At 44.2% G+C, this 13,712-nt stretch overlaps 1 protein-coding gene across 3 annotated transcripts in view; it reads left to right on the top strand.

The window, feature by feature from the left end:
* LOC131052678 (DEAD-box ATP-dependent RNA helicase 21) overlaps nucleotides 1-13,712 on the top strand; it is a 218,892-nt gene that overhangs the window by 149,573 nt on the left and 55,607 nt on the right. For all 3 annotated transcript variants that reach the window (XR_009107493.2, XM_057987254.2, XM_057987253.2), the window contains exon 14: nucleotides 6,538-6,603. Coding sequence is in view for 2 of the 3 variants with exons in the window: in XM_057987254.2 (XP_057843237.2) it covers nucleotides 6,538-6,603 (66 nt within the window). In the remaining variant the exon portion in view is untranslated. The remainder of the gene's footprint in view (nucleotides 1-6,537; nucleotides 6,604-13,712) is intronic.

The raw sequence follows: 13,712 nt of genomic DNA, 5'->3' as shown, positions 1-13,712 counted from the left end.
TTTTCAACCTTGGAGATGGGCCAAACTTTTTAGGGTGTGAAGACAAAATGCCAAGGATGGATGGCTGTGGATTTTGGCATGTGAGGCCAGCTTTGCAATGATGGTCAGGGTTTTAGGCCTATCAAGACAAAGTTGGGCCTGTCAGGACATCATGTGATTGGGGATTTGAGGCAATGCGGACATTGGAAGGTGTATTGAAAGTGATGCAATCCATTGCAAAGAATTAGGTGAATCGATATTGTGTGATAAGAAAAAGAGTTGGATTTCCATGAGTGCTATTGGAACATGTTGCTACGTTGAATTCAATCTATTGGGAATCAAAAAAGGATAGATTTTAAAGTTATTGAGATGGATGCCTTTGACACATTCAACATCTTGTTGAACTTAGAGTGGTTTGTGAATTGCAAGGGAGTCTTTGACTCCTAGGAGGAAGAATTATAATTTTTTGATGTATACAGAATGGTATACATAGCCCTCTATATAGACATGAATGTTGCATATGTTGAAGAGGTGGTGCAAAAGATAATTTTAAGCGAGGAAGATTCATGAGGTAAAATACCAAAGAAGGAAATCAAAGAGGATCCAAATTCAAAAGTGGAGATTTTTGTAGATAGTAGCATTTGTAGCATAGCCAATAAAGAGGTTATGGAAGTTTAGCTTTGGGAAGAACAAAAAAGAGCATCAATAGAAGTACTATGTGCTAAAGGGGTTAGTAGCCTAAGGAAAATTGAGAAAACTACCACAAAACTCACCGTAAAGGAAGAAAAGGCACCACAAATCAAAGAAACAAAAGGGATGATACAAATAAAGAAGCTACAATCCCCACATACAAGATACATCACATATCGAAAGGCATCTCACACGGCAAGCTATCTCACTATTGGGGTAGGTGACCTATTGAGCTACATAAAAAATGTGGAGAAAACCTTTGAAAGAGAAATATAAGAAGAGAAGACCTCTAGGATACATTAATATGCAAAGCAACATGGTGGCAATTCTCCCATAAACTAGATATCCCAACATGGAAAGTGTTCATAGTATTAATCAAAACAATTTTTTCTCTAGCAGAAGGGAACTAGCAACTCACCCCAGAACATTGTGATAGTAATGAACCCCAAATTCACTTAACAAACTGTATTAGAGTGGGATAGAGTGAGAGAATGCATGTTCAATTGTTTTGTTGGCTCCTATCTCCAATAGCTAAGACATGGTACATTAATTAGGAGAAAGGTGGAAAACGAGTATTTGCCACAATACAGTCGGGTGGTGAAGTTCAGGCTAGACATATGGAAGGATTTCCTTGATTTTTGCATGGATGAGGGTTGGATTCAAATCATTTTCAGCCATATCTATTGTTATCATATGTATCTCAACCAACCCCATTGTATCACCAAGGAGACTGTCCACATGATCACAAGATTATGGAATAAGGATGACTTTTCTTCCAAAAACAATGTAAGTAATAACAAGTTCATGAAATCAACAAGATTAACATTAGATGGAAGAAATTTGGTAGTAGACAAAATCACAAACCTTGCGGTAAGATATGCAAGCTTAGGCATCACATACAAAATCTTCTAGACAAATAGAGAGGGCTTTACAATTGGCATGCCAATGGCCACCACATACTAGATGGTAGTGCAAGGAAAGGTACTCAACCTATCTGAGGTCCCGTAGGAACAACTCTTGGACATCACCACCTAAGCAAAGGGAAGTGATCAATATCGATCAAGTATGGGTCTCTTATCATTTATACAGGTCTCTTATCATTTATATAACATTTTCTTTATGAAGAGACTATTTGGATTCTCGATATTGGTGTGGACACAAGATATTCTAGTTGCAGCTCAGATCGACAATCATGCTAAATATTTCAAATATGCTACATCCTACATTGAGGTTTATTAGTGTTTTAAGAATTTTCAAGCCTAGATGCAAGGAACAAATAGAATTTCATTTAACACCGTAAGATATGTGCCAATGATACACTTTTGTGGTAGAGAAAGACCATGTTTTCATAGAGGAGCCACAAACATCTTGCGTATTGATGGGCCTATTTTACTGTCTTTTTCATTAGCCTGATAAACCTTTATTTCCTAAGAACTATAGACTTTTACATTACAACCATGATACTTTTTTGAATGTTAAGACTAATAATTATTGAGCATATTTAATATGAATGCTGGATGTAATACATGTGCATAATTATTGAGGAAAATGTGATGAAATGATGTGATTATTGCTATGAGGAGTGTTTCTAGAAATTGACATGTTGCAGTAAAAGTAGTCAAAGCATCATGTGGATCTCATGCAATTGAGTAAAAGTAGAAACAGTAGATGTTGCTGTAGCTGAGAAGCACAAGGTACAAAAATACACATCCATGTGTTGAGGTGGCTATCCAAACAACATTATAAGACTCCTATCTGTAGCAGTACCATTTGTTAGCCAAGGTTTACCGTTGTGCCAAAAGATCGACCTGTTAAAGCCCAATACAAACACCAGAGCTAAACAAACCACAGGAGGTGGTTAAGCCACGTTGCGAATCCTCAAGGGCAGCGCTGAACAACCAAGGGGATGAAGGGTGCACACCTTCCAACAATCCCTTAGTTATTAAAGTCCTTTATGATTGGATATACAGTTCCATTAGAACTGCTTTTTGTTATGTTTCCTAGATTTAATAATCGTCTTTCTATATATCAGGAATGAGTGACAGCTTAGGACTAGTCTATTAGATAAAGAAAGTCTTTAAATATTATGTTGGAGATGAATCATAGGTCAACAATTTTTGTAGAAGTACTCCGTTTTCAGCATTATATGCTTTTCTGCATTTGGTTAACTTCATGAATAAGTATATGAGAAGATCTTTGATGTAGTAACTTTATTCAACAGTTGGTATAGGAGTGCACCTGCCCAAGTCAGGGCCCACTTGAGGTAAGGTGTTACTGTTAGCGGCAATATTGTAAACAAATAAAACTAGTTAATTAAGTTGTAAGTTGTAATTGTCTTGGTTAGTAGCAACCGAGGGGTGGCAGTTGCGGTGCGGCGGTTGGCGCTCGCACCCCCTCAGTATCTTTATATACTTCCGAATGTAACTTGTGACACACGATTATGAATGGAATAACATCTCTCATATTTGATCTGATATCTATGGCATTATTATTCTGCATTACGTGCTTTATCTATGTACTTTAAGTTATTCACCCGAGAGGGCAAACATTTGGTGCCGTTGACCAGGACCAGTACTTGGCACCACAAGGTTGGGTACACCTGGACATCGTGGTGCCAAGCAAAGATATCCACTTTGGCACAAAACGGAAGAGGAAGGTAGTGATTTCAGCATCTGCAGATTTCAGCATCTGCAATAGAGTCTGAGTCTGGCAGTAGTGACCCGAGTGAGGAGGCGGAAGATTCCAGTGATTCTGCCATGGAGATTAGTTTCAGAATGGTAGGTCAAGGTGGGCAACATGGAGAGACTGACATGGGGGCAACATCAGTGGCAACCACCCCTGTGGATGAGCAGATGACTTCCGCAGGTACCATGTTGCTTCCTTCAGGTGTGGTAGTGATGGTAGTGCCAGTTCCTAGTTTTGGGCAAGGCCGGACACCCACGATTATGGCCCCCCCACTTGTGGCCACGACACTGGTAGAGCCTCTGGTGGTGGACGAGAGTCATTCCATGACAGTAGTAGAGGTTGGAGGGACAACAGCTGGGGAGATGGCGGTCCCACCGGAACTTTTTGGAGGGAGTGATCGCCCTTCTCAATAGGACATGAATGCATGGCTGAGCCGATTCAAGTTGGCACCAATGGCCCCCGTTGGAACAGTAGTCCTTTCTCCAAGGCGAGAGCAGAGTCCTCACGAGATTGTGGACCTAGTCGGAGATGGTTTGCCAGAGCCTACGAGGAGTATACCGAGGGATCACTCACCCATTTGCGAGTTGATGTTGAGCCCTACGTAGGAGGAGTTCACCCCGAGTTTCCCTCAGACTTCCCACGGGGCTATGGAGGAGCAAGATATAGTAGCATCTCCCAGAGGGGATGGCGACAAGGAATTAGAGTAGTTTTTGGCGGATATGGCTGTGGAAGCTATATGGGTAGTAGCCTCAGTACGGTCTCAGGGTGAGGCCCGGGCAGATGAGGAGTTGGTGCGACTACTTGAGTTCATGAGGGACAGGTGCAGGACCCACTTTACTCAGTGCTTCGAGTTTGGTGGATGGCCTACCATAGAGACCTTGCAGATGTTGGAGAATTGGGGCCTCCGGGAGTAGGGTGGTGAAACTAGTAGAGGGGCATTGTTGAGGCAAATAGAGTAGTCATTCCGAGAAACTAACTATGAGTTGCGGAGGACGCAATATATTGCCGACAGTACAGAGACCCAGTGCAGGGAGGCCGTGTTGGCCTGAGATGAGTTGGTTACTAGGCTCCAGCAGACGGAGGAACTCCACCTAGAGCAGTTGGCCCGGGCGATGGCCGCATGGGATGCAGAACGAGCTGCCTTGGAAATAGTGTTAACTGGAGAGAGGACAACTAGGGGTGCCTTGGAGGCATGGTTGGAGGAAGTACAGGAAGACAGGACTATGTTGGAGAACCGACTGAGTAGCGCTTTGGAGCAGGTGGATCAGAAAGATAAGGAAGTTTTGGAGGCCGCATTGATGGTGAAAACAGCGATGGAACGCCAGATGGTGGTGGAGCGGGACCTCAAGTTGCGGACTAACCAGGTCTATGAGTTACGAGCTCGCCTGAGCGCCGCCCCCTCTCCACCAGGGACGCTTCCTCCACCCCCTTCTCAGTTCTGAGTTTTATGTTGTAATCCTTCCATGTTGTTTTGTCGTCCGGAGACGACCTTGTTTTTTTTGGGGGGGGGGGGGTGATGTTAGCGGCAATATTGTAAACAAATAAAACTAGTTAATTAAGTTGTAAGTTGTAATTGTCTTGGTTAGTAGCAACCGAGGGGTGGCAGTTGCGGTGCGGCGGTTGGCGCTCACACCCCCTCGGTATCTTTATATACTTCCGAATGTAACTTGTGACACATGATTATGAATGGAATAACATCTCTCATATTTGACCTGATATCTATGGCATTATTATTCTGCATTACGTGCTTTATCTGTGTACTTTAAGTTATTCACCCGAGAGGGCAAACAGTTACTCAATAGTTTGGTTTTAGTAGTTTATTTTCAGTATTTTTGTAATCTAGTTTGATAATTAGTTCACATAATTTCATGTTTTTTAATTCCCGTAGCAACTAGTTGAACTGTATCATAGGAATTAGTTCAATATTGATTCATCAATTGCTTTTTATTTATAATTGATAATTGCCTTGTAATTACTCTTTGATTTGTGATTGTAATTTCATTATTTAGTAGGACTGTATCCTCTTTCAGTAAAAGTTGCAAGTTGATTGATTTCTAGACTATAACTTAGCTTAGGCATCTCATAGTTTACACATTGTACCGACTCCGTCTCAAGTTAAGGAACCTGGCTGGCAATTCAATGTACCCTATAGTTATGTAATGGTTGCTTAGCATAGGATGACCTCATCTTTAAGTGCAGAGCTAATACAATTGGCTTGACTTATTAGTTAATATAGGGAACCATATAGGTGGTGCAACTAACCTATGAGGTTGATGATGAATTGGTACATGCTAATGCAAGAGAACTCTTGGCCTTTCCAAAGGATCCGTAGGTAGAACAATGTAGCACTTTTAGGGAATTTATGGATAACTATAGCAAACATAGAGTGGTGGAATATGTGGAGAAACACAAAGAAAAGCTACATAAGAAATGGGGGATTGCAAAGGACTCCACATTGCCCATAGTCACAAAGATCTCAGATTATTCATTCTAAATGGAATTAGGCCACCCACGAGTGTGGCACTATGAATGCCTTAAGTTGGAATGTCCAAGCTTTGAAATTCAGGACTTTAAGACACATGAGGATTTGGGCAAAGAAGAATTAGAAAAGAGGTCACTATAATTTCATACGAGGGGAAAATTGGCAACTACACCATCAGAAAAAGTCAACACAAGGGAAGAAAGCTAGGGAGTAGTTGTAGGTATTTTGCACAAAATTTTTCAGGATAACTCATAGTTTCATTGTGGATTTTTGTTGCTATTCTTCAGCTACCATAATAGAAGTGCATGTACTCCAAGCAGCTTCTTTTTTTTAAGGCCCATGGCTCATTATGTTAGCAGGTTTCTGGTTTTGCAAATGCCGCCTTCTTTTTGGAAGATATACATGTAATCTTTAAACCCCCAAAAAATTGTATTATGTTTTTACACTTGAAGGATGGAATTCATACCAAAACATTAGAATAGAGAGCTAGGTGCAATAAAAGTTTATCCCCTTATGAGGTTGTTTATTTGAAATCCAACAAAAAAGATGTGTTTGATTTTGAGCTTGACTCAATGAACCTGTTCCAAACAACAGATATAATTTTGAAAATTTCAGTGCATGAAACTTATAAGAGTTTGTGTGATGGTGTAAGTATTCTAATTTCATTGCATTCTTGTTTGAATGTACACTATCTTTTGTAGGATATTCGAGTGGTTTCAATTGTTGGAGGTCAATCCATTGAAGAACAAGGTTTCAAGCTGCGTCAGGTTTGTAATAATTCCTGACTTTTTGCTTTTTTTTTGAAGCACAATAGCATTCTTTTTACATGGCTTTGACACTCTGGCTAATATGTAAATAGAATTCACTGAACTGAGTGTAAACTCTACAAAAGGTAGGGAAATTAAAAAATGATATTTATTAATAAAAATGCCAAGAAGCTGATTTATTATTTCACGTCAAATATATTGTGTGGAGATAAAACAAACTTAAGACATTGAAAATAGCAATACACAATAAATGTGTGGTATTTTTAGAAATATTTTATGTAAAAGCATTTTCGACTTTTTTGTAAAAAGACAAACTGCTGGTCCTAAAATAATAGGCCATGACATTGTGGAACTACTATTATAGGGGCAGCACTATGTTTTTTAGGTCAATAATGTTTTAAATTTTATTCCACAATAAATTATTCAAACTGTTTTAATATAAAAATCAAAATGCTTTTAAACAACTAAATTTTTTTAGTCTTACCATGCTTTGCATTTTTTCTGCTTCTATATATATTAGAGCTACCTTTTGAAAAAGCTAGAAGTGGTGTGGAAAATGTAAGGGCCACTATTACTCAGGATAACTGTGATTTTTGAGTGTAATGAGTGAGTGTAGAATTGCCATTGATGCTGGAAAATTAATCTGAATACCTAAGTTGTCGATTTTGATATAGGGTTGGGTGTGGGTATGCTGGTATGGATGGGTATGGCTGTATTATATATATTAATATTAAACAATAGAAGAAAAGTGATGCTCATAATAACAATAAACAATTTAAGTTTCTTATAATTTGCAAATAGAAAAGACTCATAAATTCATGATTCAGTGACTTGTCAAATGTCAATAATCAATAGTCAATAATCTTCATATTACTTTTTACCAAGAGCATCAAAGTCAAGATCTGGTTCAATTTCATTTGAACCACAATGAGTTATGATGCCACTTCCACCACATCATATGTAGAAACTGTTTACCTCACTGGGTAAACAGGAAGAATACAGAAACTGAACAGCAATGCACAATGCAATTACAAAGGAAGTACCAGAATAAGCTTTTCATTAATGTCAAAGGATGTTCATATTATAATCTGTCGTCAATATTACATGTCCTCCAACACCCGGAGGTGTTACAATATATGACAGCCGAAGGGGTGCGACACAACCGTCGCGACTCCAACTACCTACCCGTCGGCTAACTAACTGAACGCCATAACACATTATTACCGACGACAACATAAACATAACAACATAACATAATGATTATTCCCGACAACATCATCCCCCCAAAGAAAAGAAGTCGACTCCGACGACTTAATACAAAATAGAGATGAACGGCAGGAACTACTGACGCTAGTTGGGCCCAGATCTTATACACTTGCTGCGTCCTCGCCTGAAAACCTTTTCTGCTACCAACCGATGCTCAAGTGCAGATTTCACCAATATTGCTTCCTTTGCCATCACAGTCCTCCTGTGCCTAACCCAAACTTGTCTACAAAACACGTTTTTTAGTCTCAGCTTCCACCAACTGCTACTCAATTGATATTGTCTCCCTAGCCAATTTGTCCTCGATAGCCACCCGTGCTGCTCTCCCGGCATCCAACTCCTAGGTACGCTGAACTAAGTCTCACACGACTAGTGTCTCCAACCTGTTGGTCAGCTCCTCCCGAGCCCTCTATGCATCCACCACGGCAACCTCACGTCCCGCCGAGACATCCTCCGAGTTCCTCAAAGCGTACCAGTCATGCCTGGAGGTGGCCACAATCCGCTGGCACAAATACTAGGAGACACCTCAAATCCTCCATCATACTCCCCAAAGGCTAAAAACTGAACTAAATAACTCCCTGTTGTCGTACGATTGCGCGGACCTGCAATGCCTTCCCTCAAACTCTGTTTGTTCGCAACCTCCAAATCCGTCTCCCTCTACGGCTTATTTCTTCCTTGCCAATGCTTAGCTGCAGGCTTCTTTCTCACAATACGGACAAGCACAACACTTCCCGTGGTATTCTGTAGCTCAAAAATAAATTGGGGGTCTGGGGGCAACGCCCCCAGCGGGGTCGAGGGGTAGCGCCCCAGGTGCGCTCCCTGTCGTAGTACAGGGCAGGGTCCATGGCGCGCATCATTTCTGTGATATTTTATGATGTCAAAACCCTTCTTCTACACTCCAATATTTTCAGTGTCTAGGCTCCAGATGTCATCGAATCATTTTTCAATCCGTCGTCGTTTTTTTTTTTTTAGGCACTGTAATGTCCTTGATGGCACCCCGACCACCCTATACGGTCAACAACAGCACTGGCACCTCCGATCGTGCGGCTACTTGGTCTACCTATGGCGGTCGTTTTGCCCTTACGTGGTTGTGTGGCTCTTTTTTTTTTTTCTTTTTCCTTTTGCGACTGCTGCGCGTAACCCTTGCTGTGCGTGTTGATTGAGCCGTGCGGTGCGTCTTCCTCCTCCTTTATCCCTTGCTGTGCAGCGGTGTTCGGTGTTGTGCGGTGGTCGGGGTGTGCGGTGTCTTTCTTGTTGCGCGGGGTTGTGCGGCGTCTTATCCTTGCGCGGCCTTCGGTGGCTCCCACCGCACGGTGGTGCCACCGTCGGTGGTTCCACCGCACGGTGGTGCCACCGTCGGTGGTTCCACCGCACGGTGGCCACCGTCGGTGGTCCCACCGCACGGTGGCTCCACCGCACGATGGCTCCACCGCACGGTGGTGTCACCGTCGGTGGTTTCACCGCACGGTGGTGATTCCATCGCACGGTGGTGCCACCATCGGTGGTTCCACCGCACGGTGGTGATTCACCGCACGGTGGTCCCACCGTACGGTGGCCATTTTCCTCTCTCTCCTTTTTTTTTTTTAAAATTTTTTTTGACCGTACGATCGCCTGTCATACGACCGTACGTGTTTTTTTTTTAAGTTGTCTAGAGAGTCTTCGGCTCGGGTCCCCTGTCTCTGGGATCGCCCTTCATCCTTCTCGGTTTTTCTCGCCCAAAAGTCTCTTGCTTTTGTCCCGTGCCTCTCAAGTTGCTTGCCCGGCCTCTTAGGTCCCCTTCCATCCTCTCGGGTCCCCCTCCGGGCTCTCGAGTGTTTGTCTGGCCTCTCGGGTCCCCTGCGCGCTTCGCGTGGTAAGGTTTCAATTTGTACCTGTTGGTGGCCAATCTATTTTCACTGGTCATTGAAAGACCTGGAACCACAAATTCTACAGGGACCATGAACTCCTTCCCGTACATAAGAAGAAGAAGGATAATAAAGATTTTGAAGGCTGCGGCCTTCCACACAGGGTTCCAATCGGTGCCGACACTCTTCGGATTATTTACGTCGCCAGGGTTTGGGGCGTCTCCCTTCCAATATTCTTTGTATTCCGACAGGTACACCTCAGTTGGTTGCTCTGGTTCCTCTACTTCGAGCCTGTAGCTTTGGAACATTTCGTAATCCTCCATTTGCCAGTGGAAGAGCCCATTAGTCGAGTATACCTCATCTTCAGAACATCCCTCCAATTCTAGCACCCCTTCACTGTTCGGCTCCATCGCGTTCTTGCCCTTACTTTCATCGGGACCCCCTTCCCCTTTATTAGAGTCCTCCGAGTCGGAAGAGGCAAGCTCTTCGCCGACATTTTGGGTGTGTAGGTCAATGGTATATTTTCGCCCTCCCTTCTCCATGGAAAGTGTATTTTTCTTCCAGTTGTGGTTTACCCTTGCGTTGATCAACCACACTCTCCCCAGGATGGCGTCATAGCCTTTCTTCTTCGAGGGAATGACCACGAAATCTAACAAGAATGGTTGCGTACCAATTGTCACTTGCTGGGCCATCAACAGGCCGAGTGGCTTAATGCCGTGTTGGTCCGCTCCCACCAGGTTGAATGTGGGTGGCCATAGGGTGGGCTTCCCTAGCCGCTTCCATGTTTCTTCTGGTAGTACATTCACCCCAGATCCACCGTCCACAATGGTGTCCTTCAGAATGGTCCCACGGATACCCATTTCTACCACAGCTGGGTGTCTACCACTGCTCACGACTAGTAACATCGGGTTAGTCGAAGGGCTGACGGAAACCTCCACCTGTGGTGTACTCTTCGTAGCAGTGGCGGGAACCCCTACCTGTGGTGCACTCGACGATGCGTTGCTTTGCACCTTGGTGAGGATGGCAGTCCTCAATTGTGGCATAGAGTCTAGAAGGTCTTTACCTTTTTCGGCACCTCTATCTGCAAGATTTGCTCAATAATGTTATTTTCCGCTTCCGTACGGAATGATGTACTCGCCACCTCGTTGTCCCGTCGTTCGGTCGTCATCTCACGTTCAATATTGGCCTTTGCCTCCCGTAATCTCTCCTTCGTACGGGGGTCGGGATAAGTGGCTTTTTTCGTCTGGGCACGGGTGATCGCCAGTACTTCTTTCTCACCAGTCTTCTCAGCCTTCTCAATGTTGAGGAGATTAACCCCTGCCTGCGGGCAATTTGCGTCCTCATGGTCGCCTGGCCCACACCAACGGCAGAGGTGCTGAGGGGTGGCTTCCTTCGTGCAATCACGGGCGAAGTGCCCCCACTGATTACAGGCCCTACATTGGATAATTGGCCGGCCCTTGGCGTCATACTGGATACGGCTTCCGTTATTGGTATTGTTGCTATTCCTTCCACCGCCGCGTCTGTTGTCCCGGTATCCCTCCAGATGATGCATTATTGTTTGCCTCCGATGTGGATGGCTGCTCCTGCGCAAAGAGCACTTGCTGGTTACGTGCCTTCAGATTGTATGGACATTCCTTCGTAGAATGCCCCATAATCTGGCAGATGTCGCAGAATGCCTTCTTGGGACAGGCACCTTTCGTGTGGCCGCTCTCCTTACACTCCGTGCACCATAGTTCATCGTCCTTACTTGTAGTCCCCTTCATTGTCTTAAATTCTTTTAACATCCTTTCCATATCTTTTTGAAGGGTTGTGACTTTCTTCCTCGGCTTCTCGTCACTACTACTCTCTTCTTCCGATGTGTCATCATCTTCAGATGATGATGAAGATCTATTCTTCTTCTTTTTGGCCGTCTTATTTTCACTTTCCAGGTCCATGGCCCGGTTGTATGCGTCGTCGTAGGATGTTGGAGGCACAATTTTCATCTTCCGTCGTAGCTTAGGGTTCAAACCCTCGACAAACCACCTCTTCTTCAAGCCATCGGTCGGTTGGCTTTCCATTTTCCCGACTAACTCTTTTAGTCGGCGCCCGTACGCCCGTACGGTCTCCTTCTTTCCTTGCTTTGTTCCATAGATTTCGGAAACTATCTCGTTATCATCCCGGAGAAGCCGGAATTCCTTCTCGAATGCCTTCTTCAATTCATCCCACGTAGTTACACTGGTTTTATCCAAGTCTGCATACCAGTCAATAGCCACTCCTCTCAGTGTGGCGGGGAACTGCTTCATCCATTCATCCTGGTCAGTCACCCCGTTGGCTGTCCAGATGGTTTCGCATGTACGGCAATGCCGTGCGGGATCATCTTTGCTATCCCCGTTGAATTTGGGTAACTTCTGTTTGGTCGCCATTGATGGAAATCGTCTACTTGGAGGTGGTTGTGGCTGTGTCTGCCCTCCGGTGCTGCTCCCTCCGATGCTGCTGATGCCTCCTGTGGTGGTGACCAAAGGTACGGTGTTCTGCCTTGTACCTACCGTGCGGTTACTTCCTCCGATGCCGCTGATGTCTCCTGTGGTGGTGACCGAAGGTACGGTGTTCTGCCTTATACCTACCGTGCGGTTAACTTCCCCTTCGTCGTCACCCGTGCCAGGCTCCCTTCGGTGATCCTCCCTTTGTGGCGCTTCGTCGTCACCTGTGCCCGGCTCCCTTCAGTGATCCTCCCTTTGTGGCGTGAGAGATAAGTTTTTGAACCGATCTCGAGTCTCTTCAACTAGTTCTCTCCGTAACCTAGTTTCCTCCAGAAACTCTTCAAGGCTTCTCGCTCTACCGTAGTCTGGCGACGCGTAGAAATTCCCCTCGGTTTCTGCACCTTCCGTGACACCTCCTTGGTTCCCTTCGGGCAACCCTTCGGTAGGTCGTCCTTCGGCAAGTTGCCTCAGCCTCCGTCTACGTTCTACACGTTGTTCCAAAATCAAAGCCTTCTGCGCAGCCTCCCACTCGTGGGTTTCTAATTTCTTATTTTTGTCTTTATTCAGTAAATTGGGCATTAATTGTGGTACAATTTCATGTTTCTCAACACATAAATCAAAACACAACACGTCTTTATTAATTCATTCTTTTGTATACAATCAACATAATTCTTCTGCTTCTAACAGTGTTCTTTATTTCTCTCCTTTCACAATTTAAGGATTATTTGTCCTTCGTCGGTCTTCCCTACGTCCGTCATCCTGGCGCTCATGAAATTCTCGTAAAATTTGCTGTCGTCGGTTCTCCGGGTTTACTTCACCAACGGGTAGGCCCATTGTGTCTGTGCGCCATCCGTGTCTTCCGTTCCTGAGTTCGTCTAGGCAACAGCGCCAAATGTTTACCTCACTGGGTAAACAGGAAGAATACAGAAACTGAACAGCAATGCACAATGCAATTACAAAGGAAGTACCAGAATAAGCTTTTCATTAATGTCAAAGGATGTTCATATTATAATCTGTCGTCAATATTACATGTCCTCCAACACCCGGAGGTGTTACAATATATGACAGCCGAAGGGGTGCGACACAACCGTCGCGACTCCAACTACCTACCCGTCGGCTAACTAACTGACCGCCATAACACATTATTACCGACGACAACATAAACATAACAACATAACATAATGATTATTCCCGACAACAGAAACTACCTCATCTAAAGAATTTTTTGGGAAGTTGTGCAATAATAATATCTAAGTCAGCACATTGAATAGTTAGATATCAATTTCTTGTCTGATCCTCATTGTAATTTTCTTATGTGACAAGAGATCCCAATAATGACTGGAGGTCTGGTGGTGTAGATCCTAGTGAGGTTGAGGGGTAGAGTCCCTTATGGGGGTTTGGGGGCAACAACCCCAATAGGATTGAGGGGCAGCACCCCTCGTGGGAGTTTGAGGGCAATGGCCTCAGCAGGGTTGATGGGCAGTGGCCCCTGTGGGGGTTTGGTGTCAATACCCTTGTGGAGTTGAGGGGCAGAATCCCTTAT

Source organism: Cryptomeria japonica, chromosome 5 (assembly GCF_030272615.1).
Source record: "Cryptomeria japonica chromosome 5, Sugi_1.0, whole genome shotgun sequence".
NCBI classification, from domain to species: Eukaryota; Viridiplantae; Streptophyta; class Pinopsida; order Cupressales; family Cupressaceae; genus Cryptomeria; species Cryptomeria japonica.
Note: the sequence above shows the minus strand (reverse complement) of the source record. Positions and strands in the feature narration are given on the sequence as shown.